The following is a 24,682-nucleotide window of genomic DNA, read 5'->3' on the forward strand; positions in this document are numbered from 1 at the left end:
ACCCTGAGTCCATGAAGATTGTTATCTGCCATAATTTTTACAGTGTACAAACTAAGATAATTTGGGCTGTAATTATTCAGACCAACATAAACATGCACATTTTTCTCCCTTTTCTAGGCTCGAGATGAAGTTATATCCGTGCTGAAGGCAGAAAAAATAGACTTAGCTTTACTAGAAGCCCAATATGGGTTTGTTACTCCAAAACGGGTCTTGGAAGCTCTTCAGAGAGATGCAATCAAAGCGAATGCTACACAATGGGAAGAAGATGTCTACGAAAAGCCAATGTGTGAGGTGTGTAAAGTTACATCACATAAAGGGCTTCAACGGTAGGGTCACCTATTACTCTAAAACATCTTAAGAGAGGCAGTGTTGTATTAATACAACATGAAAGCTCTGACATACACACCAAATGAGTCTAAAGACTTCCAAAGATAGATGCAAGAAAGGTGTCCTTCTAAACAATATGAAAATGGTAGACTCAGAATAAGTATGTGTTGGGTTTTTCAAAGAATGAGGCTGAGGTTGGGGTACCAGTAACATTACCAATTAAAGGAGGTTTTGGCTGTAAGACTCAGATCAATCCTAGAAATATGCAGTTATGCTGTGGTTGTAAAACTCCATAAGGCTGCATTCACATCACGACTTCTCCATCCGACCTGAGTACACAATTTTTATAATTTAAAATCGTATGAAATCGTATATAAAGTCGGATCCATTGATCTCCATTAAAAAATCGGATCCATTACACACATCCGATTTGATCCGCATCCGATTTCACACGATTTTTGTTCGGGTCTGAAATCGGGGTTGACCACGATTTCAGACCTGAACAAAAATCGTGTGAAATTGGATGCGGATCAAATCGGATGTGTGTAATGGATCCTTTTTTTTAATGGAGGTCAATGGATCAGACTTTATATACGATTTCATACGATTTTAAATTATAAAAATCGTGTACTCAGGTCGGATGGAGAAATTGGAGAAATCGTGATGTGAATGCAGCCTAAGAGAATAAGATACAATATTTATTGCTTCCAGGATGACCATTGTATGTTGAGACCATAACTCTATGGAAACCTGGTAATTGGTTCTGAAGCCCCAAAATGTCATCCAAAAATAGAAAAAAGCAAGGATTTAAAGAAAAAAAAAAAAGTAAATTACTAATACAGATAAAGAAAGTACTTACATATAAAAGTAAGAAAGAGCTGCTGGAAGCTGTAAATCACTGTCTATGAAGAGTATGGGACCTTCTTCAGAGTTCTGTACAGAACAAAGAGTGTCCCAAAAAAGTAAAATGGAGGCGCCCGGACCTGATGTCCAAAGGAGCAGCTAACCCTGTCATGTGTAAAGGACAGTAAAGCACATGTAGCACCTTCCTGTAGTGTAGGAGGCGCTACCAGACAGCTAGTCAGTGCAGGCACTTCAGTAATACGAGGATTTCCCAATGAATGCCCATTCTGATTGGTCAATTCTTCAAGCCATTTACACGTTTTGCAAATCTGGACTGTCTGTAACATTGTATGTTTTCAAGTTACAATGGTCCAGAAAAGACCATTATACGTTGAAAATATTGTAACCTAAGGCCATTGTAAGTTGAGGGAACACTGTAATTCTTGATAGAGATTTGCAAACAAAAAAGGTGGCTTCAACACACAACAAAAACAGCCATATTGGAGGCAAACAGACTCTACAGAATATTAGTATTTTTAATAAAATGTCTGCCTTAAAAAATTAAAGTGGTAAGCCGTCTCTAGACATCTAATCCCCTATCCCTATCCCTATCATGCCCTATCCAAAGTATATCCTGCCATAGACATGAATGGAGAGAGAAATGGCATGACGCCACGACCACAGCTGCCCAAAGCCGGCATTCTGAACATAATGTTTAGAACACCGGGGTGCCGGCCCGGAGATTGTGGGGGTCCCAGCGGCTGGACCCCCGTGATCAGACATCTTATGCCCTATCATTTGGATAGGGGATAAGATGTCTAGGGGTGAAGTACCCCTTTAGCCTCTTAAGGACTCAGCCCATTTGCGCCTTTTTTCCTCCTTGCCTTCTAAAAATCAAAACGCTCTTATATTTTCATCCACAGACTAGTATGAGGGCTTGTTTTTTGCGTGACCAGTTGTCCTTTGTAATGCCATCACTCATTTTACCATAAAATGTATGTCACAACCAAAAAAATACTATTTGTGTAGGAAAATTGATAAGAAAACCGCAATTTTGCAAATTATGAAAGGTTTCGTTTTCATGCTGTACACTTTACAGTAGAATAGACATGTTTTCTTTATTCTGTGGGTCAATACAATTAAAATGATACCCATTATTACATACTTTTCTATTATTATACAGCTTTAAAAAAAAATCTAACTTTTTAACCAAATGAGTGCGTTTAAAATCCCTCTATTTTGCTGACCTATAACTTTTTCATTTCTTGCGCTGTGATCTGTACTTTTTTTATACCACATTTGCATATATAAAACTTTAAATAAATTTTTTATCAATTTTATTTGGAATAAAATGTTATAAAAAAGCAGCAATTTTGGACTTTTTTTTTTACATTCACGCCGTTCACCGTACGGGATAATTAACACTTAATTTTAATAGTTCGGATATTTACGCATGCGGCGATACTAAATATGTTTATTAAAAACATTTTTTACACTTTTTGGGGGTAAAATGGGGATAAATTGACAATTTATATTTTTATTGGGGGAGGGGATTTTTCTAATTTTTTTTACTTTTATTTTTTTTACTTTTATTTTTACACTTTAATAGTCCCCATAGGGGACTATTTATAGCAATCATTCGATTGCTAATACTGTTCAGTGCTATGCATAGGGCATAGCACTGATTAGTGTTATCAGTCATCTTCTGCTCTGGTCTGGTCTGCTCGATCTCAGACCAGAGCAGAAGACCCGTGGAAGCCAACGGAAGCAGCTGAGGGGACCTCCTTCTGCCTCTCTGGATGATCGAATCGCCGCGGCAGCGCTGCGGGCGATCCGATCATCCATTTTAGTGACTGCAGCGCTGCAGATGCCATGATCTGTATTGATCACGGCATCTGAAGGGTTAATGGCGGAAGGGGGATCGCGGATGTCCGCCATTACCGTCGGGTCCCTGGCTGCTATCAGCAGCCGGCCATGCCGCGCATGACGCGACGATGTAAATGTACGTCCTGGGGTGTTAAGTACCACCGCACCAGGACGTACATTTACATCCTGCGTCGTTAAGGGGTTAAGAGCAATTGCTTAAAGACAGACTTAAAAATCCCTGTATTTTTGCCATGGAGGTGATGTAGTGTAAGGTTCCACACAAGTGAAGAGTCACATATCCCAACATGTTAGTAATCGCAGCCCTAGGAATACGTCTCCTAATGTAAACCATATATTTATTTTACCTTTGCCAGGGTCACCCTATACCATAAAAGTAACAAGAATAAAATTCATGCTGCTGTTCTTACACCACCAATATGAAGAGAACTTTAATATAAAATTTCATTCTATCATTGCTCTAATTCATCAGCCTTGGCATAAATCAAGGTGTTATTAAGCTTTTAGAGCAAAAATAATATTTACAGTAATGAAAAATAGCAGATAATATATTTCTTTGAAACGGCGCTTCAATAGCTGCCAGTCAAGCTCCGACTCTCACTCGTATTTCAGACATAGCACTTTTGTTACAGTGTAACCTTTCGCGTTGAACTCTATCTGCTTTCAATTAAAACTTGAAATGTTAACTTGGAAAGACTAATATTTTAGCCATTTACAAAGATGTCTCTCTGTAGGCCTAATGTGGTAGAAATCCATTCTGACATGAGGACATGATGTCAGCGCTTGGCTGGATGCAGAGCAGGATATTGTCTTGATTTTCATTACATTTGTTTCTAAATAATACGCATTGTGGCTTATTTGTTGATTAAGAATTTCTGACAATTTACTTCATAATCCTAAACAATCATGATACCAAAGGGCACGCGAGCCGTGATCTCAATGACTCAATAGTCCTGCCTACTGTGACTACCCACATACACATGGGAGATGCCACTTTCTTATCATAGAGTGCAGAGGACTGTCAATACAACAATAGAAAAGAAACAACACAAGAAGATAAAACTGCATATTGTATGGAACAGATATTGCTGGACTCAAGAAGCTCCATACACCTGGGACATGGAAATAGTCAAGCCCCATGAGCCCTAATTTGGTCACACTTCCCCTCCCTAGTAATATCAGAATGCAACAATAGCTTATATATTGTATAAATCAACAAAACACATAAGCCAACAGTAAAAGTGCTTTAAATCCACCAAATGCTCATTTGATCAATGATCACAAACAATGATTAAAACTTAAAGCGTACCCGTCAGATCCAACAATTTTTTTTTTAAATCTATCACTCAGTACCTAATCCTGACATCTAATTTTATGTGTCTAGCGCCTTTATTTATTTTTTTATTACACTTTTAATTTAGTTCCCTAGTCTGAATCCCTCTCAAATGGAGGGGGCGTGGCCTCACTGTGCATGTCTCCGCCCCCTCCCTCAGTATGCTGTCTGCTCACATCTCCCCTAGCATTAGCAAAACTACAACTCCCAGATTGTCCTCAATCACAGTAGCGGGACACAAGATGACAGTGGGAGGATTTTTCCTCCAGCTGTGAGCCCTGCGCTGACAGCTGTCAATCAAGGAAGTGTGTCCATGACATAGGTGATGATGCATGGACACAGCAGCACTAGTATGTGTCCAAGCAGGCAGGGGGGGCAGTTGTTTGATTGGCTTTCTCAGTATGAAATACTGAAAATTTTCTAATGAAAGCAGTTGCAAAACCTATTGGTTTTACATGCTTTACAACATCAAACGTTTTTGTATTTGACAGTGCCCATTTAAGCTTTATTTAAATTGCTGCTAAAATGTCTAAAGTAATACATGAATAGTGTAATACGAATAAAAAAAAGTATTAAAGGGGTATCCCAACCACAGACATCTGGTGACATCCCATCACGTCCCCCTTATGACGTCACACCACGTCCCCTCCATTCATGTCTATGGGAGGGGGCGTGACTCTTGGCATCTGTCCTTATAAAGATTGGCCCTGACCTGAAGACAGACCCACTGTCTTGCCCTGTGTTTTCAGGTTGAGGTTAACCTAAGATCCCACAGATCCTGTTTGGCTTTGTACAGGCCTTCCCATCTCTTGTCTTTTTGCTTCTGAAACAAGAGCTCAGTACAGGACCTGTCTACTTAGCCAGACAGGCACCACTGTGACTGGTGTTTAGCTAAGTGTGCAGGTCCAGCACCTTGGAAGCAGGAAGAAGAAAATAGATTGGGGGGCCATGAGGGGAACAGGGGTAGGTAACTATAGTTTTTATTTCTATTTCGACCCAGCTACTGCAACATATGAATTAAAAAAACAACCTCAGAATACCCTTTATGTCCAGTGGAACAAGAGCTCATTTTACAGCTAATTTGCCTTATTGTCTTCATATGACAACCACTGTAAAAACAGTAGGTAAAGTCACAAATATATGATCTGATTTATCAATCTAAGACAAAAAAGCTGCCTATTTGCCCATAAAAACCAATCACAGCTCAGGTTTAATTTTACCAGAGCAATCTGAGAAAGGAAAGCTGAGCTGTGATTGGTTGTTATAGGAAACCAGTCAGTTTTATCTCAGACAAGCTGATAAGGTCAGGCCAATATAACCAGAATAGTGAATAATCTATAGAGCCGTCAAAAAGATGTGATGACAAGTCTTCCTGTCAAAATTATAGACACCAAGAAGGACCCCCATAGGACCCCATAATAAGCCAATAATGTCGACTGCATGCCACTAGTCTGCATTGTGTGACAAATCCATTACTTCTTGAATTGAATTTTTTGGATCGCATGACAGAACAAAAAAACTGCTTTTATATAACACCGGTGCAAGCCAAAGACTTGCCCAAGACTACGGCGATCAGGATAGACCTGCAAGGAACTTTAGGCTAATCTGTATCCTGAATGTTTTAGTCTTAGAATATGAAGTTGGCGGGAGATTTTAACAGATATCCTGCAGCCAGAGCATTGTCAGAGTTGCGATTTAACTATATGTGGAGTATTCGAGTGGTAGATCACGGTCCAGATCCGGACGGCAAGCTGATTCCCTGAGGAAGCATCCACTCTTCCCGCATCTCTTCATAAAGAAATCCATACAACTGAATGGCCAAGTGCAGCCCGAAACAAGGAAACACTCTCTTCCCTGCCCATCCAGTGCGTTCTCTATGATGCAAGTGGTGCGATTAGCGCTGCTTGCATTATTCTACTCTGGCCAGGCATGACTAGAAGAAGCCAGAGCAGAGGATCACCTCGGGACCTGGGACAGGGGAGCCTTCTCAGGTGAACAGTCATGTTCCCTCACCTGTAGCTCTCCAGTTGTTGCAGAACTAAATCTCTCATCATAACCTTCTGTCTGTGCATGATGGGAGTTATAGACAGCAACTTCTGGAGAGTCACAGTAAAATGACCTCACTTCATGAGGTTGTTTTACCCCGTGACTTATCATTTATAAAAATAAACATTACAGATCCAAAACAAAGATGAAAAGAATCAAGTAATCTCCAAAAACAGTGATTACATACTCATTTAAAGGGGTTATCCAGCAGCCAAAGAGCAGCATCCGCATTCTATGCGGGGCTGCGTCTCCAGTCTCGGAAAGCCCTTTGTTTCCTGAATCGGAGACTTAACGCCACGCCCCCTCCATTCATGCCTATGGGAGGGGGTGTGACGACGTCACGCCCCTTCTCATAGACATGAATGGAGGGGGTGTGGTAAGACGTTACGAGGGGGCGTGGCGTCACGTCATGTCTCCAGTCCCGGAAGCAAAGAGCTTTCCGAGACTGGAGATTCTTCCCCGCATAGAATGCTGGTGCTGCACGGAGATCGCGGGGGTGCCAGTGGCGGTCCCCCCGTGAGCAGACATCTTATGTCCTATCCTTTATATAGGGGATAAGATTTCTTTGGCTGGATAACCCCTTTAACACACTGGAACTATCTGTATAAAAGCCACCACTTATGGAAGAGGATCCACAAGGTACATGTTGTCAGTCTCCCCAGGCAGTAGGCTGCACACAGTGTAAACCAACAGATGGGAATAAGTCACTTGGTTTTTTTTTCTCTTTTTTTGCTCCAGTGGAAATTAGCCAAAGAATACACACAAACCTCAAGAGGCAGAGAAAAAGTCCTTCAATAGATAAACAATATATACTGCTCTTTAAATAATAGATATGGGTGGACTGAGATGTTTTTCCAATGATAGCTGTCCTATAAATAAGAGCGCTAAAATCCAAACATTATTACGTAAATGGTGCCCTTTTTGGTTAACTAAACAGCAATTAATCTTGCACCAGGTCCCATGTAATAATGTGGGAGGAAGAAGTGAGCAGCAACTACTGTAATAATACTGGACCTCTATGGAGTAGTAATACTTTGGGTAGCAGGGACAGAGGCCTTATTGCTCGCACTGCAGTGAAGTAGCTGTGGTGATTCAGCAAGAGCAAGTCCCCCTTTATACTGCTGATCAATGGAGGTCCTGGGGGTCTGGACACCCACAGACCATACACTGATGGTCATCAATGTAAAATGCCAAAAATAAAACTTTTTGTAGAGCAGCTTGTTGTCAGGTACTTGTAGAAATTTAATGGTAAAGGAGATATACAGCCAATAGTCGTAAATATAAAAACTTAAAAAAGAGCTGCAAAGAAAAGCTAAACCTTGAGAGAGCTGGTCACATGGTTAGAGAAGCAGTAAAGACAGTCGAGAGTTGTGTGTGCCTTAGCCAATCAGGGACAATCACACTGCACACTGAAGTGCTCTTGGCTCTCTGAGCGTAGGAGAAGGGAGTGTGACGTTGCAAAGTGAACTGTCAGGCCCAAAATGGCCGCCAAACCCAGCAAACTGGTCCCTGACAGTCATCATGAGTGATAAAAACCACTGGACTTCATGCCTGGAGGAGAAGCTGAGAGAAATAGGGTATGTACACTTGTACATTACAAACTTATATAACATTAACATGTGTAGTTACAGTGGGGAAAAAAAAGTATTTAGTCAGCCACTAATTGTGCAGGTTCTCCCACTTAAAAAGATAAGAGAGGCCTGTAATTTTCATCATATGTATACCTCAACTATGAGAGACATAATGAGAAAAAAATCCATAAAATCACATTGTCTGATTTTTATAGAATTTATTTGCAAGTTATGGTGGAAAATAAGTATTTGGTTAATAACAAAAGTTAATCTCAATACTTTGTTATATACCCTTTGTTTGCAATGACAGAGGTCAAACATTTTCTTTAAGCCTTCACAAGGTTTTCACACACTGATGCTGGTATTTTGGCCCATTCCTCCATGCAGATCTCCTCTAGAGCAGTGATGTTTTGGGGCTGTCACTGGGCAATACAGACTTTCAACTCCCTCCAAAGGTTTTCTATGGGGTTGAGATCTGGAGACTGGCTAGGCCACTCCAGGACATTGAAATGCTTCTTACGAAGCCACTCCTTTGTTGCCCGGGCGGTGTGGGACCCACCGAGTATGATGCGTGCTCACCTGCTGAAAAAGTTACAGGTCTGTGAAAACCAGAAATCTTGCTTGTTTGTAGGTGACCAAATACTTATTTTCCACCATGATTTGCAAATAAATTCTTTAAAAAAATCAGACAATGTAATGTTATGGATTTTTTTTCTCATTATGTCTCTCATAGTTGAGGTTTACCTATGATGAAAATTACAGGCCTCGCTCTTCTTTTTAAGTGAGAGAACTTGCACAATTGTTGGCTGACTAAATACTTTTTTTGCCCCACTGTATATAAAGGCAATTTCATTTGGTCGGAGTTCTCCTTTAAGCAGCCTATCCGGGATTGCATTCAATTACTCAACCTAATAAGTTGACCTTATCTGTGAAATGTTCTTTTATAGCTATGGATGAGAACTAAATACTTTGCCGATCGATTTTTACTATTGTACACAGATGACAGAGCGCACCATTACCCAGGACCTGTGTCATGTCCCTATTTCCTTTCCACCTGAGATCCAATATCTCATTAGCTCCTAATGTTTAAGTAAATTAAAAAGAGCTGATACTTAGCATTCCGGCAGAAATCATACAGTAAGGTCTGTGATTAAACCTGACTATGCCTGAGAAAGAACAAATTCACAAAGGCGAATATTTAACTCTTTTTAGGATCATTTGTAATACACAGTAGTGTTTTCTGTACTATAAATGGTTCGCTATTCACTATTCACTATGTCTAACTCTATTTAATGAAAACAAGACTAGGAAAATAAAAATTCTACTTTTTCCAACATAAGTGGCTGCAAAAAGACATCACACAATAAATATTTCGATTTCATTGACATTAGTAAGTATATGGCAAGTATGATTTAAACAAACCTACTTTGAAAACACAATGGGGACTTTATCAATGCTTGACACCAGGTGCTTTAGTGTGAAAAAAAGTTTCAGATTATTGTGCAACATTCTTTAGATTTTGTGCAAAATACTGGAAAAGTCGCACATTTTTCTGCAACAAGGTGGCTTGTGCACAAATTTACTTTGTTTTTATTTTAACACTAGTTCTCTTTTCTCAAACATTAAACCCCCCAGCAGATTATTCGAAATTCTCATTTGTCTAGTCAATGAAATCATAATATTCAATAGTATACAATATACAATAGTTACAATAATCCTACACAGGACCTCCCTACAAAGTTCATCAGAAATTTCTCTAAAACACCTATACTCTAAGGGGGAGATTTCTCATTGCTTTAATAGCATTTTTTTGTCTATGTTTTGGCGCAGTTCAGGTGCAAGCAGCATATTTAGCGACTTTTATGCATCTTTTGATTTAGACAGTTTTACTCATTTTGCCTACCCGTAGAACTTTTTCTTTTTGACCATGCAGTGGTCACATATTTATCATTTGCGACTTTTGTCAAAAGTTGCTATTATGTGCTCAAAGGTACTTTTTTTAGGCGCAAAGCTACACCACCTACCAGTGGGCATGGGAATCACTTCTACCTTCCACAATTCAACCTTTAACCTCTTGTGGACGACAGTGTCCCACTCCGCTTCTATGAGGATCATAACTGGGTGGTCCTGGCCGCTATCTGCCACCAGGACCCATCTATAATGCCAGACATCACTGATCATGGTGATGCCTGACTTTAAACCCTTAGACATCGCAATCAAATTTGATTGTAGCGTCTAAAATGCAAGTAAAGATGTCCCGGCAGGTCTGTGAAAGTAAGTGAAAACACCTAACCTGCCAAATTCAGGACCCAGGAAAGTGTCTACTTTCTTCCCTCACAAGCGTCTAGAAAAAGTGTATGTGGTAGAGCTTTTCCCACCACAGCAGAGCTGCGCAAAATTCATCATCCTGCTGCACCTTCTTGATAAATAAGATGCACGATAGTCACACCCACCACCCAAATAAATGTGGGAAAAGAGCTCTACCGTAAGCAATTTTTGATAAATCTGGACCTAAGTCTTTTTTTATTTCGAAAAAATAGGTAACCCATAAAACACCTGCACCAAGAAGTAAAAAAACTACCATACATAAGAAGGCTAATAAAGCACTCCATGTACTATATGGTAGCTAATATCTTCTATTGTTTCTCAACTCTGACCAACAAGCACACCCAGCAGGTCAGGTTCTGAAAACATCCCACCGAAAGAACAACTGTGGCAATGCCTGATACACTAACAAGGATCCGTATATACTCGAGTATAAGTCGACCCGAAAATAAGCCGAGGCCCCTAATTTCACCCCAAAAACCCAGAAAAAAAAAAAAGTTATTCACTCGACTATAAGCCTAGGGTGGGAAATACATCACCCCCCCTTTCATCATCCAGACCCCCGTCATTAACACCCCCATCATCATCATCGCCTGTCATCATTCCTCCCCCTTCATCATCACCCTGTTATCATCCCCCCCTTCATCATCACCCTGTCATCAAACCCCCCCCTCATCATCACCACCTGTCATCATCACCACCTGTAATCATCACCCCACCCCCCCATTCATCATCACCGCCTGTCAATCCCTTCATCAGTGGTCTTCAACCTGCGAACCTCCAGATGTTGCAAAACTACAACTCCCGGCATGCCCGGACAGCCATCGGCTGTGGGGAGGGTTAGTCGTCCGGTGGGGAGGGTTAGTCAATCCGGGCTGTACATCTTTACCGGGAGGCCCTCTTCTCCGCTCCGGGCCGCCCCCGGACTAGTGACGTTGCCTTGACGATGACGAACAGGGACGTTCATGCGCAGGAACGGACGTCCCTTTGTGTCGTCGTCAAGGCAAGTCACTAGTCCAGGGCCGGGCCGGAGCGGAGAAGAGGGCCTCCCAGTGAAGATGGACAGCCCGGAATGACTACCCCTCCCCACCGGACGGTCCCTGCAGAATAGATGGCCCGGAACAGCTCACCCTTCCTTCCCACTGAGGGGAGGTGAGTAGAAAACTAAAGGGGGGTCTGGATGATGACTAAGGCCGCAGTGGTCTTCAACCTGCGGACCTCCAGATGTTTCAAAACTACAACTCCCAGCATGCCCGGACAACCGATGGCTGGAGGTCCGCAGGTTGAAGACCACTGAGAAGGGATTGACAGGCGGAGAGTTCACCCGAGTATAAGCAGAGGGGGGCGTTTTCAACACGAAAAATCGTGCTGAAAAACTAGGCTTATACTCGAGTATATACGGTAATTCATTTCTAAAGTAATAGAGCAATACTAAAAATCTTACCTAACGGGGACCTGACACTTATTTAAAAAATGACAGTTGTCCTCATCTGCCACACCTAGGTGCCACTTCACTGGTTCATAATTTTTTCTTTCAAATTTTTTTTTAGCCTCACTGTCCCACTTCTGTTCCTCCCATTGGTTTTGGCACTCAATATGCCTATGAGAGCCTAGGCCAGGGGTGGCCAAATTTGCTCACTTAAAAGCTACATTTAATAGACATGAGATGTTTAACCCCTTGGGGACGAAACCAATTTTGACCTTAAGGCTGAGGCCAATTTTCATTTTTATACTTTCATGCTTTCTTCCTCTCCTTCTAAAAATCATAACGCTTTCAATTTTCTACCTACAGACCTATATAAGGGCTTGTTTTTTGTGTCACCAATTGTATTTTGTAATGATATCACTTATTTTATAATATAATCTGTGGCAAAACAAAAAAAAACTAATTTGTGGGGTAAAATAAAAAAAAATAAAAAAAAATTTAAATTTGGGTTTTATTTTACTACTTTAAAAAATGATAACTACATGCATCAACATTAGTATGTTTTGGCCCCTATAACTTTTTTATGTTTATGCATATGGGGCTATATGAGGGCTCATTTCTTGCGCTGTGGTCTGTCATTTTTATTGGTACCATTTTTGATGGGACGTTTTGATCGCTTTCTATAAATTTTTAATGGTATATGAAGTAACCAAAAATGCACAATTTGGGAATTTGGTATTTTTTTACATGTATGCCATCAAACGTGCAGTTTAACTAACATTTACACAATAGTTCGGACATTTACGCATGCGGCGGTACCTCATATGATTATTTTTATTTTATTTCATTTTTTTTTTAAATGGGAAAGGGGGGTTTAAAATTATTAGGAAGGGGTCAATTAACTTTTATAAACATTTTTTTGTAACACTTTTTTTTTTTTATAGCTCCCATCTGTTGATTGCATATACTGATGTATATAGCATAGCATTGATCAGTGTTATCAGTGCTCTGCTGCTCCAGCCTGCTGGGCAGGCATGGAGCAGAAGAACACCGATCGAACAGAGAGAAGGCATGTGAGTACCCTTCTGCTGTCCTCTCAGCTGATCAAGACATCACGATTTTGTCACGATAGTCCCGATCAGCTCCGCTGAGCTTCCGGGACATTTTACTTTCATTTTTAGATGACCCGATCAACTTTGATCGTGGTGTTTAAAGGGTTAATACCGGGCTCGGCACAATCGGCAGTGCCCGGCAGTAACCCTGGGTCCTGGCTGCTGAGAGCACGCTTTAAACCCTGGTAACGGGACTCAGGGCATACTGGTATGCCCTCCGTCCTTAAGTACCAGGACGCGAGGGCGTACCCCTAAGCCCTCCGTCCCAACAGATTAAAGCGTACCTGTCAGATCCCACAAAAAAATAATAATAACATGTCATAAAATTTTTTTATAAAAATACCCCTTTTCTTTAGCTCACAGTGTTAGAAATCCTCTCTGGGGAAGGGGACGTGTCCTTCCTTGTGGTGGTAAGAAGTGATTATGTGTCTGCTCGTGCAGCCTTGTCCATGTGCCATCTCTTCTCCATGACTTATGGACAAGCCTGATGCTGCTGCAGGACTGGTTAGTGTCTCAGTTGGTATGGGGACCCCTAGTGGTGGCATTTTCAGGGGCTGTTTTCATTATTAAATATTAAAAACATTTTAAACAACCCACACAATTCTAAATCACACCACTGTTTTCGCTTTCCAATTTTTCTCTGCATTAAACATCCCATGTGCATTGCTCCACACAGTAAAAGTGCCTACATTGTGCCCCCATATAGTATTTAGGCCCCCTCTGTGCCCCCATTTAGCTGTAGGCTCCCATAGTACCCCTTATAGCAGTAGGCACAACGCTGCCCCCATATAGCAGTAGGCCTTACTCCCATACAGAGTCTGTATAGCAGTAGGCTCCACCACCATACAGTCTTATATAGCAGTTGGCACCCACCAAAGTCAATTAGTTACTTAATTAGTAGTCCTGCTCTGTTTCTCTGGAAATGGAAAGACCAGCTGTAATCGGCTGTGATTACCAACTGTCGCTGCTTTCTTAAAGTAGTAGGGGACTTTTTTAAAGTGGCAGTGGTGGCTAATCAATATGGGCCTGGAGGTTAGCCGGGAACTGCATGGCACCTAGCAAGGAGCCGAATGCAGCTTGCAAAATACAGTTTGGCCACCCCTGTCCTAAGCCTATAATAAATGTCAAGGAAATGGTCAACTCTGTTCAGTTTTCAACTAGGTGTGAACGAGTGGAGTTGTGGCTAGGTGTGTTGGATCAGGATACACTTTTTTAAGAGGTATCAGGTCCCCCACAGATTGTTTTCAGGATTTCCATAGTATTTCAGAGAATTAAAGGGGTTATCCACCATAAGGTGATTTTAGTAGTACGCACTTGCCATAACTGGGTATTTCCTGTTTAATTTTATTCTCTAAACTACACATCCCATAGTTCCATGCTTGTAAGTATGAGGTCACTTTCCTCCCTCCCACACATCAGCCACCCCACCCATAGAAACTCACCTGTGATCCCTTCCATGCAATACATCAGTGTTTCCTGATCAGGGTGCCTACAGCTGTTGCAAAATGAACTCCCATTGAAGAAAAAAAGAACACCCATTGAAGCAGGACAGGCTCCCTTTGATCACCTGACTAGTGATGTTAGGTCTCGATGCACTGCAACCTGGGAAATCCCGAGACAACAGTAATTTTGTATGTTAGAAATAAATATTGGGGCGGAGATCACAGAAGAATTGTGAGAAAACCGTCACACACAGGTACAGACACTATATTATGAACTACACTAACTTTACAGCCCTGGTAGCATAGTCACGCTTAGAGTACTTTTCAGGGTTGAAGTAAATTGGTGTAGGTTAGTGTGTAAAGGACGGTAGCTGCGGCTTTCAGAGAAAAGTCGCACATCATGAATCGATCACCACTGCATAAAACTAACCTAAAGCACTGTACATGGTAGTTCACTTTCAGATATGATCTATAGCAAAAGTCACACAAAAGTCGCAGAAGTGACAGACTTTTGATGCAACTTTTTTAGATAGAAAAAAACGGTCTAAAAAGCTTGATGAATTCCCCTCAAACTGCTGAAAAAACAAATAGCTGAGCAACAAATATTTTAATATTTGGGGAGGAGTAGTTAAAAAAAAAAAGTAAATGGACACTGTCTCTTTAAATAACAAAACAAACTTTAAACATCCTAGAAACATGTCAAAAGTTTTGATTGATCGGGGTCTCAGTGTTCAGACCCCATCTAATCTCTAGAACCAGTGGGAGAGGTGAGCTATTCGCTTTTTATCCCAGCTCTGTGCCATGTGACAGTGAAGGACTACGATGTCCCTGTCAGGAACTGTCCAGAGCAGGAAAAATCCCCAAAGTGAACTTCTGCTTCTCTGGAGAGTTCCTGACAAAGACAGAGGTGGCAGCAGAGAGCACTGTGGGAAGACTGGAAAGAACTACACAACTTCCACTGGAGCATACAGCAGCTGATAAGTACCGGAAGGATTGAGATTGTAAAATAGAAGTAATTTATAAATCTGTATAAAACTTTCTGGGTCTGGGTGATTGTTTTTCCATCCGGAGTTCCCCATTAAGGCCCCTTTCACACTACATAATTACCGTCAGAAAATCGGCAGAAAAACGGCAGTTACAAAATCCTATACGGCTGTTAGAATATCCCATTATAGTCTATGGGATTTTTCTAATAGCCGTTTTAACCCGTTATAGCCCGTTATTAATAATGGCTGTTAATTTGTGATGGAAAATAGTAACGGGAGAAATAGTTAATGAAATAGTCACTATCTTCCGTCAAAAAATAACGGCCGTTATTAATAACGGGCTATAACGGGTTAAAACTGCTATTAGAAAAATCCCATAGACTATAATGGGATTTTCTAACGGCCGTATAGGATTTTGTAACTGCCGTTTCACTGACGATTTTCTGACGGAACTTCAAAAACGGAGTCATTCTGTAGTGTGAAAGGGGCCTAAGTGAAGAATGTTTAATTTTGGTGTTGCCAAAATCCACACGAATCCTATTACTAATACAAGACAATTACTAATGAATCTTTCTTGCATTATACAGCTGGATAAGGTTGTGGAAAAGCAAAAGGAAACTCACAAGAGAATGCTAGAGCAACTTCTAATGGTGGAGAAATCCCAAAGACAAACCCTGTATGACTTAGAGGATGAAAAGAGAAAACACACGGAGTATATGGAAAAAAGTGACGAATTTACCAATCTACTGGAGCAGGAACGAGAAAGGTCATTTTGAATATTTATTTATTTTTATTATTATTACTATTGGTATAATTGTTTTTTTTTTTTTTTTACCAAAAACTAATTGTTAAGTAATACATTTAAAGGGGTACTCCGGGGATAAGATGCCTGATCGCGGGAGTCCCGCAGCTGGGGACGCCCGGGATCATGCACGGGGCACCCCGTTTGTAATCAGTCCCCAGAGCGTGCACGCTCCGGGGACTGATTACAAACGGGGTGCCGCGTGCATGATCCCGGGCGTCCCCAGCTGCGGGACTCCCGCGATCAGGAATCTTATCCCCTATCCTTTGGATAGAGGATAAGATGTGTAAGCACCGGAGTACCCCTTTAAAGGGGTATTCCAGGAAAAAACATTTTTATATATATTTCAACTGCCTCCAGAAAGTTAAACAGATTTGTAAATTACTTCTATTAAAAAATCTTAATCCTTTCAGTACTTATGAGCTTCTGAAGTTAGGGTTGTTCTTTTCTGTCTAAGTAATCTCTGATGACACGGGTCTCGGGAACCACCCAGTTTAGAAGCAAATTCCCATAGCAAAACTCTTCTAAACTGGGCGGTTCCCGAGACACGTGTCATCAGAGACAGAAAAGAACAACCTAAACTTCAGAAACTCATAAGTACTGAAAGGATTAAGATTTTTTAATAGAAGTAATTTACAAATCTTTTAACTTTCTGGAGCCAGTTGATATATATATATATAAAAATTTTCCCTGGATAACCCCTTTAAGGTTAACTACTTGGAGAACAGTGTGTTTTACACTGCTGCAAAACTACAACCCCCAGACCCCCGGACAGCCGAAGGCACCCACCTTTTCACGAGGACACAGCCTATAGTAAGATACATAAAAAAAATATATATATATATCATTGATGCTATTTCCATCTGTGTTAATGTGTCAAACGTCATTTCCTGATCTTGCGGGGTCCTCTATGCCGAGAGCTGTCAGGATGGTTTCCCAGCAACAAGAGAAACAAAAGAAAACTTAACTAAGCAGCTAAATAATTTACATATAAAGGAAAGACAGAGCACTAATTCTACAGCCATAAAAATGATTTAAGAGCTGGAAAATAATATTGACGTATGAAGGGTATATGTCTAAAAGGACAAAACATCCTTTGGGATGGAATAATACATCTATAATAATATATCTACAATAATAATATTAGTTCTATATATATATATATATATATATATATATATATATATATATATATATATATTTTATAATGATAAAATACATATCTATCGATAAATATATATATATATATATTCTTTTTTTTATTTTTTTTATTTAGATAGATAGATGCAAATCAAAAAATGCTTCAGTATCTTGTAATACCTTTTTTATTGGACTAACAGAGTTTTGTAGATACAAGCTTTCGGGATTCCTCCCTTAACCCCTTAAGGACTCAGCCCATTTTGGCCTTAAGGACTCAGACAATTTAATTTTTACGTTTTCATTTTTTCCTCCTCGCCTTCTAAAAATCATAACTCTTTTATATTTTCATCCACAGACTAGTATAAGGGCTTGTTTTTTGCGCGACCAGTTGTCCTTTGTAATGACATCACTCATTATATCATAAAATGTATGGCGCAACCAAAAAACACTATTTTTGTGGGGAAATTAAAACGAAAAACGCAATTTTGCTAATTTTGGAAGGTTTTGTCTTCACGCCGTACAATTTATGGTAAAAATGACGTGTGTTCTTTATTCTGAGGGTCAATACGATTAAAATGATACCCATTATTATATACTTTTATATTATTGTTGCGCTTAAAAAAAAATCACAAACTTTTTAACCAAATTAGTACGTTTATAATCCCTTTATTTTGATGACCTCTAACTTTTTTATTTTTCCGTATAAGTGGCGGTATGGGGGCTCATTTTTTGCGCCATGATCTGTACTTTTTTTTGATACCACATTTGCATATAAAAAACTTAATACATTTTTTATAATTTTTTTTTTAATAAAATGTATTAAAAAAGTAGGAATTTGGCCTTTTTTTTTTTTTCGTTCACGCCGTTCACCGTACGGGATCATTAACATTTTATTTTAATAGTTCGGACATTTACGCACGCGGCGATACCAAATATGTCTATAAAAAATTTTTTACGCTTTTTGGGGGTAAAATAGGAAAAAACTGACGTTTTACTTTTTTATTGGGGGAGGGGATTTTTCACTTTTTTTTTACTTTTACTCTTACATTTTTTTACATTTTTTTTTACACTTGAATAGTCCCCATAGGGGACTATTCATAGCAATACCATGATTGCTAATACTGATCTGTTCTATGTATAGGACATAGAACAGATCAGTATTATCGGTCATCTCCTGCTCTGGTCTGCTCGATCACAGACCAGAGCAGGAGACGCCGGGAGCCGGACGGAGGAAGGAGAGGGGACCTCCGTGCGGCGTTCTGAATGATCGGATCCCCGCAGCAGCGATGCGGGCGATCCGATCGTTCATTTAAATCGCGAACTGCCGCAGATGCCGGGATCTGTATTGATCCCGGCACCTGAGGGGTTAATGGCGGACGCCTGCGAGATCGCGGGCGTCAGCCATTACCGGCGGGTCCCTGGCTGCGATCAGCAGCCGGGATCAGCCGCGCATGACACGGGCATCGCTCCGATGCCCGCGGTTATGCTTAGGACGTAAATGTACGTCCTGGTGCGTTAAGTACCACCTCACCAGGACGTACATTTACGTCCTGCGTCCTTAAGGGGTTAAAGGGGTACTCTGGTGGAAAACATTTTTTTTTTTTTTTTAAATCAACTGCTGCCGGAAAGTTAAACAGATTTGTAAATGACTTCTATTAAAAAAAAATCTTAATCCTTCCAGTACTTCTCAGCTACTGTTATGATCCACAGGAAGTTCTTTTCTTTTCGAATTTCCTTTCTGCCTGACCACAGAAAAGAACTTCCTGTGGATCATACAGCAGCTGATAAGTACTGGAAGGATTAAGATCTTTTTATAGAAGTAATTTAAAAATCTGTTTAACTTTCTGGCACCAGTTGATTTAATTAAAAAAAAAAAAGTTATCCAGTGGAGTACCCCTTTAAAGGGAGGAATCCCGAAAGCCTGTCTCTACAAAACTCTGTTAGTCCAATAAAAAGTCTCTAGAAAATTCTGTCAAGATACTGCAACATTTTTTGATTTGCATCTGCATCACTGGACTAATATGGCTACTCAAATTTACCATCTATCTATCTAGATACAAGATTGTGGTGAGCAGTACTCTTAAGGTGTAAGGAATTCAGGAGGGTGCAAGCAGATGAAGGCCCGGTCCCAGGCACTATAGACAAGGAAAAGATGATTCTGCAGCACTCCGAAATATGCGGTGGTAAACGAGAAGTTTATTCCATCATACAAGGTGCAACGTTTCGGTCGCCAGTTGTGGACATTTTCAAGCATGATAGAAAATGGCTGAATCTGGCGACTGAAACGTTGCACCTTGTCTGATGGAATAAACTTCTCGTTTACCACCGCATATTTCGGAGTGCTGCAGAATCATCTTTTCCTTATCTATCTATCTATCTATCTCTCTATATATATATACAAACACACATATTTATATATATATATATTCACACACATATATATATATAAATTTATATATATATATATATATATATATTTATTAATAAAAATATTTTATAATTATATAAAATATTATAAAAAATATATAACAATATCTACAATAAGATAATAATAATATGATAGAAAATATATAATATCTATAATTAAAATATATTAATATATAACGTTATACAAACGTAATAGAAGCCAGATAGCGATTTAGGTTTTCTACATTATGGGTGCGTTCACACACTAGTAACTAGCAGCGGATTTTCCGCTGCGGGAAACCCGCTGCGAGTTACGCTACCATTCATTTGAATGGGTCCACGGACAGTCCCCAAATCTGACACTATTGCGGACTTTCTGTGGACCCATTTAAATCAATGGTAGCGTAACTCGCAGCGGGTTTCTAGGCAGAGGAAAATCCGCTGCTAGTTACTAGCGTGTGAACGCACCCTTAATGTGCTTTATATTTTGTGCAATGGCAAACATTTAACAGTAAGTGCAATAGTAATACTGCGAAGATATCTCATGGATGTCTGACTGATGACGGACTGACTACTGTGACCCATTGTGATCGCCAGAATGAAAAAAAAAGAATAAAAAGCAGGGGTTGGGAAGTCTCCTGACAATAAGCCACCAATGTCTTTATTGAGAAAACTCCTTCAGGGGTACGTTCACATGTGCGTATTTTGCTGCTGATTTTTTCACCCACTGAAATCAATAGGTAGGTAGGTAGTAGAAAATCTGCATCAAAACACGAACGCGTAAACGTACCCTTAAAGTATGTAATATGCTGTGAGAAATAAGGCTCTGTTCACACGGCAGCTTACTCTCAAATTCTGTCGGGAACCTTCAATTTATAGGATCCATAAGATGCATTGGGTTCTGCATCAAAAGGGTTCCGTTAATGGTGCCATGAAAGAAGAGAAGTTCTAATCTGGCGATCCTGGCCAAATGTTATCAACTTACCAAGGGTTACTAATGTCACGTCCTTGTTTTCATAATGAGATCGTAAAGCCATAGACACATCTCAATCCATAAGATAGGAGAACATGTGTATGAGTGCGGGCAGCCTGGCTGCTGGGACCCCCGTGATCTTGTTTGCTATCCTTGGCATTCCCATAGACCGGTGATTCCCAACCAGTGTGCCTCCAGCTGTTTCAAAACTACAACTCCAAGCATGCCCGGACAGCCGAAGGCTGTCCGGGCATGCTGGAAGTTGTAGTTTTGCAACAGCTGGAGGCACACTGGTTGGGAAACACTCCCATAGACAACGAATAGAGCAACAGTGGAGTCCATTCAGAATAAGGTATAAGTAAGTGTCTATGGTGTTTAAAGGGGTAGTCTGGTCAAAAACATATATATATTTTTTTTCAACTGGCTCCAGAAAGTTAAACAGATTAGTAAATTACTTCTATAAAAAAAAATCTTAATCCTAACAGTACTTAGCAGCTGCTGAAGTCGAGTTGTTCTTTTCTGTCTAAAAACAGTGCTCTCTGGTGACACCTGTCTGTCTCAGGAACTGTCCAGAACAGGAGAGGTTTGCTATGGGGCTTTGCTCCTACTCTGGACAATTCCTGAGATAGACAGAGGTGTCGGCAGAGAGCACTGTGGTCAGACAGAAAAGAACAACTCAACTTCAGCAGCTGATAACCACTGGAAAGATTAAGATTTTTTTAATAGACTTCATTTACAAATCTGTTCTTTCTGGAGCCAGTTGATTTGAAAAAAAAAAAAAAAAAGTTTTTTTCACCGGAGTACCCCTTTACACCCCTCAGCTTAGGCTCTGTAAAAGCAAAATAAATGTATTCAGAACGCCATTATCCATCATGCAGAATTGCGATGACGAAACTCCCAAAAGTTAGGTATTGGCATTTCAAACTGAACTCTGAATATACAACCAACCAATCTTGTAATAGGGGGTTAATGGTTTTTTTATACTTTCATGTTAACAAACTGGATCAATCAGAAGACTATTTTTTACTTATTATCATCATCATTATTATTATTATTTCCGTATTATGTTTGAGACAAAGATTTTTATTTTAATGAGAATAGGACGTTTCAAGTAGGGATCGACCGATATTGATTTTTAAGGGCCGATACCGATAATCTGTGAACGTTAAGGCCGATAGCTGATAACTTATACCGATATTCCGGTATAAGTTATCGGCTATCTCTCCTCCCCTATCCCCGCCACGACAGTACCCCCCACCCCCTGCAGATCAAGGATTTAAAGCGGGCGCTTTAAATCAATTAACTGCAGTGGCTTTTGTGGGGCCAGAGACCGCCGCCGCCACCCGATTCTCTCCCCCTGCCTGTCCGGGGGTCCTGAGTCCAACCACCGCTGCTGCCCCCCCCCCCTGCCTATCCCCTGGCCAGAGACCACGACCGCCCGCTTCTCTCCCCCTGACGGTCCTGAGTCCGACCACCGCCGCTGCCCCATTGCCTCCCACATCCCCGTTTTTATAATTACCTGTTCCCGTGGTCTGCGCTACTTCTGGCTCCGGCGGCGTCCTGAGCTGTCACTGTGCGTACTGACTGTGACATCGCAGCAATAGGACAGGACACCGCAGCAGCCAGAAGTAGCGCGGACCCCGGGAACAGGTAATTATAAAACCGGGGATGGGGGAGGCAATGGGGCAGCGGCGGTGGCGGTCTCTGGCCGGGGTGGCGGTCTCTAGCTGGGGGGGGGGGGGGGGCATCGGTGCGGGGTAATATCGGGAAGGAAATTGCCGATACCGATAACGCCCAAAATCGTGAATATCGGCCAAACCGATTATCGGTCGATCCTTAGTTTCAAGGTTGTGCAAACCCTGCGTAACATAACAAAAATGTATGAAGTCTATTTGTGCAGGACAAACTATGATATATTACGATATATTATGATATATTACGTATATCCAAGAAGCTAAAAGTCGCAGATCATTTCCTAAGAATTTATTTAAATAAACTTTACTCTACAGTTAAAAACCAGTAGCGATCAGTTATCTTAGGATGTTCACATGAGGTTTACATGGTAGGTTCTTTACCTATTAATCAGATTTCCATGGCAGGTGTTGATTTTACAGTAACTTTGCTTATGCTGGTAGTATGGAAAATCTGTATTCACATCCTTTATAAACAGACCCTGACGATAAAGATCTTACATGGATTAAAAAAGCTAGAACCTCTCTAACACGTTACCGCAATGGCGATAATAAATTAGGTCACTATCAGTAAATCTTTTGAGTCGTTTTATCCGTCTTCTTTAGCCTTAATGCATGTTTACTCTTCTCTTATTTGTACAATATTTTGGACCTCAGGCATAAAAAGTCAGTTTTAGGGTACGTTCACACGTGCTTATTTTCTACCGAAGATTTTCTGCTTCAAAAATATGCAGGTGTGAACATGGCTTTAAGGATATGTTCACACATACAGGATCTGCTGCATATTTTATGCAGCTGATCTTGAACGTGTGAACTAACCCTAAGGGCTTGTTCACATGAGCGGATTTATGTGTGTTAAAAAAAGGGGCAGGCTCTCTGCGGCTATCAGCAGCAGATTTTTGGCTGGGGAATTTCCACTGCAGAAATTGGTCATAGACCCTATTGACTTCGTTGAGGCTTAGGACGGATTTTTCGCATCGGAAATTCTGCAGTCAAAAATCTCCTGCAGACAGCCGCAGAGAGCCTGCCCGATTTCAAACATGCAGCGGGAAACCCTCAAATAAATCTGCTCATGTGAACGAGCCCTTAAGAGTCTTCTGCACATATTAGATGCACAGGATTTGAAGCAGCAGATTTTATGCAGCAGATTTCCATGCAATTTAAATGACTGAACACAGCATAAAAACTGCAGGTTCAAATATGCGCAAGATACTGTACTTGAGAATAGACCCTTAGGGGGAGATTTATGAAAACCTGTCCAGAGGAAAAGTTGAAACTTTGAGAAGGTCTCTGCAAAATGAAAGAAGCGATCTGATTGGTTGCTATGGGCAACTTTTCCCCTACACAGAATTTGATAAATCTCCCTTTAGGCATCAAAAAACTACCATTTTTCCAGCTAAAAACAAAGGGAAAAATATTTGTCAAACAACATGTAGTTTCATTTTACAGTAGTATAATAAGTGTAACGGTATTGTTTTGGGCTGTTTCTGTCTTGAAAAAAAACAATCCCAAAAAAGGGACATTTCTTTTATACCAGAGCAGAAGACCCATGGAAGGCAGCGGAGGCAGGTGAGGGGCCTCCGTTTGCCGTTCTGGATGATTGGATCGCCACAGCAGCGCTACGGGCGATCCAATCATCCATTTTAGTGACTGCAGCGCTGCAGATGCCATGATCTGTATTGATCACGGCATCTGAGGGGTTAATGGCGGACATCCGCGCGATCACGGATGTCCACCATTACCGGCATGTCCCTGGCTGCTATCAGCAGCCGGGAACTGCCGCGCATGACCCGAGCATCGCTTACGGTTATGTATAGGACGTGAATGGACGTCCTGGTGCGTTAAGTACCACCACACCAGGACGTACATTTACGTCCTGCGTGGTTAAGGGGTTAAGAGTCCCCTCTGGCCTCCACTCGTTACCTGTATTAATGGCCCCTGTTTGAACTTGTTATCAGTATAAAAGACACCTGTCCACAACCTCAAACAGTCACACTCCAAACTCCACTATGGCCAAGACCAAAGAGCTGTCGAAGGACACCAGAAACAAAATTGTAGACCTGCACCTGGCTGGGAAGACTGAATACGCTATAGGAAAGCAGCTTGTTGTGAAGATATCAACTGTGGGAGCAATTATTAGAAAATGGAAGACATACAAGACCACTGATAATCTACCTCGATCTGGGGCTCCACGCAAGATCTCACCCCCTGGAGTCAAAATTATAACAAGAATGGTGAGCAAAAATCCCAGAATCCCATGGGGGGACCTAGTGAATGACCTGCAGAGAGCTAGAACCAAAGTAACAAAGGCTACCATCAGTAACACACTACGCCGCCAGGGACTCATATCATGGAGTGCCAGACGTGTCCCCCTG

General features: G+C 40.9%; 2 protein-coding genes across 6 annotated transcripts in view; one reads left to right on the forward strand and one right to left on the reverse strand.

The window, feature by feature from the left end:
* CMSS1 (cms1 ribosomal small subunit homolog) overlaps positions 1-24,682 on the reverse strand; it is a 359,690-nt gene that overhangs the window by 182,821 nt on the left and 152,187 nt on the right. The window lies entirely within an intron of this gene.
* FILIP1L (filamin A interacting protein 1 like) overlaps positions 1-24,682 on the forward strand; it is a 313,162-nt gene that overhangs the window by 145,731 nt on the left and 142,749 nt on the right. For all 3 annotated transcript variants that reach the window (XM_056559276.1, XM_056559275.1, XM_056559277.1), the window contains exons 3-4: positions 118-291; positions 15,883-16,061. In XM_056559276.1, the coding sequence (XP_056415251.1) occupies positions 118-291; positions 15,883-16,061 (353 nt within the window). The remainder of the gene's footprint in view (positions 1-117; positions 292-15,882; positions 16,062-24,682) is intronic.

Source organism: Hyla sarda, chromosome 2, assembly GCF_029499605.1.
Source record: "Hyla sarda isolate aHylSar1 chromosome 2, aHylSar1.hap1, whole genome shotgun sequence".
NCBI classification, from domain to species: Eukaryota; Metazoa; Chordata; class Amphibia; order Anura; family Hylidae; genus Hyla; species Hyla sarda.